The 2,351-nt window shown below is 37.6% G+C and overlaps 1 protein-coding gene across 1 annotated transcript in view; it reads right to left on the bottom strand.

Annotated features, from left to right (window-relative positions):
- Nucleotides 1-2,351, bottom strand: part of CD109 (CD109 molecule) — a 112,283-nt gene that overhangs the window by 17,132 nt on the left and 92,800 nt on the right. Inside the window, 1 exon segment of the mRNA XM_015569385.1 lies at nucleotides 350-431. Within this exon segment, the coding sequence (XP_015424871.1) occupies nucleotides 350-431 (82 nt within the window).

The raw sequence follows: 2,351 nt of genomic DNA, 5'->3' as shown, positions 1-2,351 counted from the left end.
CGGGCTGGAGAACCTAGTGTGAGAGCATGGCTACAGAACCTGGCTGGAGAACCTGGAGAACCTGGCTGGAGAACCTAGCAAGAGAACATGGACACAGTACTTGGCTGGAGATTGTGGCTAGAGATCCTGGCAAGGCTGCTGATCAACTGAACGCTGTCTCCATGTCATTCCTTCTTCGCCGACTCCGTCCACACCTTTGGGGACCCCTGGACCAGCTGGGGCTGGACCCCAGCAGGGAAAACAGCCTCAGAGCCTATATATACAACACATCTACCAATTTCATGGCCATCGTGACCTAGTGAGGGCCCATTCCATGACAAGGATTTGCTCTGCTAGCAAGAACACTTACCAAGTGCTCCCAGAAGGGTCATCATTCCCAAAGGCACTGAAAGAGCCATCGTCCCTCTGATAGAGAAGTTCTCTCTGGTAACCTGAAGACACCAAAATAGATCATCAATGTAATCAACTTGCAATAACTGGCAGTTTCTAATCATGTTTTCATACCAAGGAAACACGGGTAGAGAATAGGAAAGAAGACGAATTCAAATCAGCAACAAATATAAAATATTTTCCATGTTAAGTCCTGTGGAAAATGTAAAATACCAGCATTTTTTTTTTCAGCAGAATGCAAAAAAATAACAACTGTGATATCCCCAAATTAAAGTAAATTCAGAAGAATACTATAACATAGACAATAATTCTAGCCATTCAAAAGCAAGCTAACTGAAGGCAGAGTTTTCTTTAACTCTGCAGTTTCCAGTCCAATGCTTTCAATACTTAGTCACCAAAAATTGCTGGATTTTTGGAAAAAATCTAGAAAAAAATCTAGAATTTCAAATTAAAGTTTAAAGCTAAAACAGAAAATAAAAATGCTTTCTAGTTTTAGGCCAGCAACAGAGGGATTTGGAGAAAGGGAGAATTATTAAATAATCGAAGACAATGCCTCTAAAATTTTTTTGCCATGGCCAACTGAGGAAAATCAAAGACCAATTAGTCTGCTCAATTCTAAGTTCTCACTTAAGAAAAAACAACTTGATGGTGGTAATGAAGTCTCACTATAGAAATAAATTGAGGAGGGGGTTAAGGTTCATGTGTCTGTTTTAATTAAAACAGATGTTTCATATTTGCAAATAAATGGTTGCAAAAAAGAGGCACATGTTTCATAGCTGCCGAGCAAAATCATAGGCCCAAAACAAAAGACCCACCAAACAACCACAACAGACTAACTTGCTAAACATGAAATTAGAATAGCAATAATTTATCATTAAATATCAAGCATGAGCAACAGCCAAAAACATTTCCAACTCCAGGCATTATCAATAATTCTCTAATAACCAAGAATTCTTCCTGGAAATGGCAGGATTCCACCACAGGCCGGGGAGGGCACACACTATGACCTTGCAGCGTCCATGTAGAGCCCAGCAACCATGAACATTTGTAATAAGTTGATCTTAACCCTTAGTGAAGTCTAGTAATAAAAATTTTTACTTTATAAACACCACATTTTAGAAACATCAATAATTATAGTTATTCATATCTGATTAACAAAACATAAGCATTAATGTTTTTAAAGTACAGTTAACCTGCTCTTGCCATGTCCCAAATTTTTCTCCATGAGTCTTTCCACAAGAAACCCTAGATCTGAGTCGCTGATTTAAACTACAGTAAGACAAAGCATTCGGAAAACAAAACACTGTCTCATGGTGATCTTTAAGACCCATGGTAAAAGAAATAGAGATACCATTTAAATGATGGCAGAATTTTGCTTAATTTGAAGAAGGGGATATTGGGTTATAATTTATATGTTTAAAACTAAAATACTGTGGCACAGTAATTAAATAGCCAACCTTTATCCAACACTGATTATGTGTCAGGAACTGCTCAAAGCCCTTTCAGGACCCAGCTAATCCTCAGGACAACCCTATGATGTAGATGCCATTAGTATCCCTGTTCAAAGATGATAAAACTTGGATACACCATGTGCAAGGTCACACAGCTGGTGGGTATTGAAGATAGGCCTTCGCCAAGATCTCTTTGTGTGCAACTGCTGTTTCCTATTAATTCAGAGACCTCTTTCAATGACTCTGTATGAAAAGTCCTTAGCACAGCACTTTTTCCAGGGCAAGCTCTCAATAAGCAACAGCTATCATTTCAACAGCCCAGTTATTTTTCAAAATTGGTCAATGACTACAAAACACTTTATTTTAAATTTTTCATGGCAAACACACTATTAGCAAAGTTAAAAGACAGGTGATGAATTAGAAGAAAATATTTGCAGCCTGTAAGAGAAACAAATGGCTAATATCCCTAATAACAAATTTTATGTATATGTTTATATATATTACAATATA

Source organism: Myotis davidii, unplaced genomic scaffold, assembly GCF_000327345.1.
Source record: "Myotis davidii unplaced genomic scaffold, ASM32734v1 scaffold104, whole genome shotgun sequence".
In the NCBI taxonomy this organism is placed as follows: domain Eukaryota; kingdom Metazoa; phylum Chordata; class Mammalia; order Chiroptera; family Vespertilionidae; genus Myotis; species Myotis davidii.
Note: the sequence above shows the minus strand (reverse complement) of the source record. Positions and strands in the feature narration are given on the sequence as shown.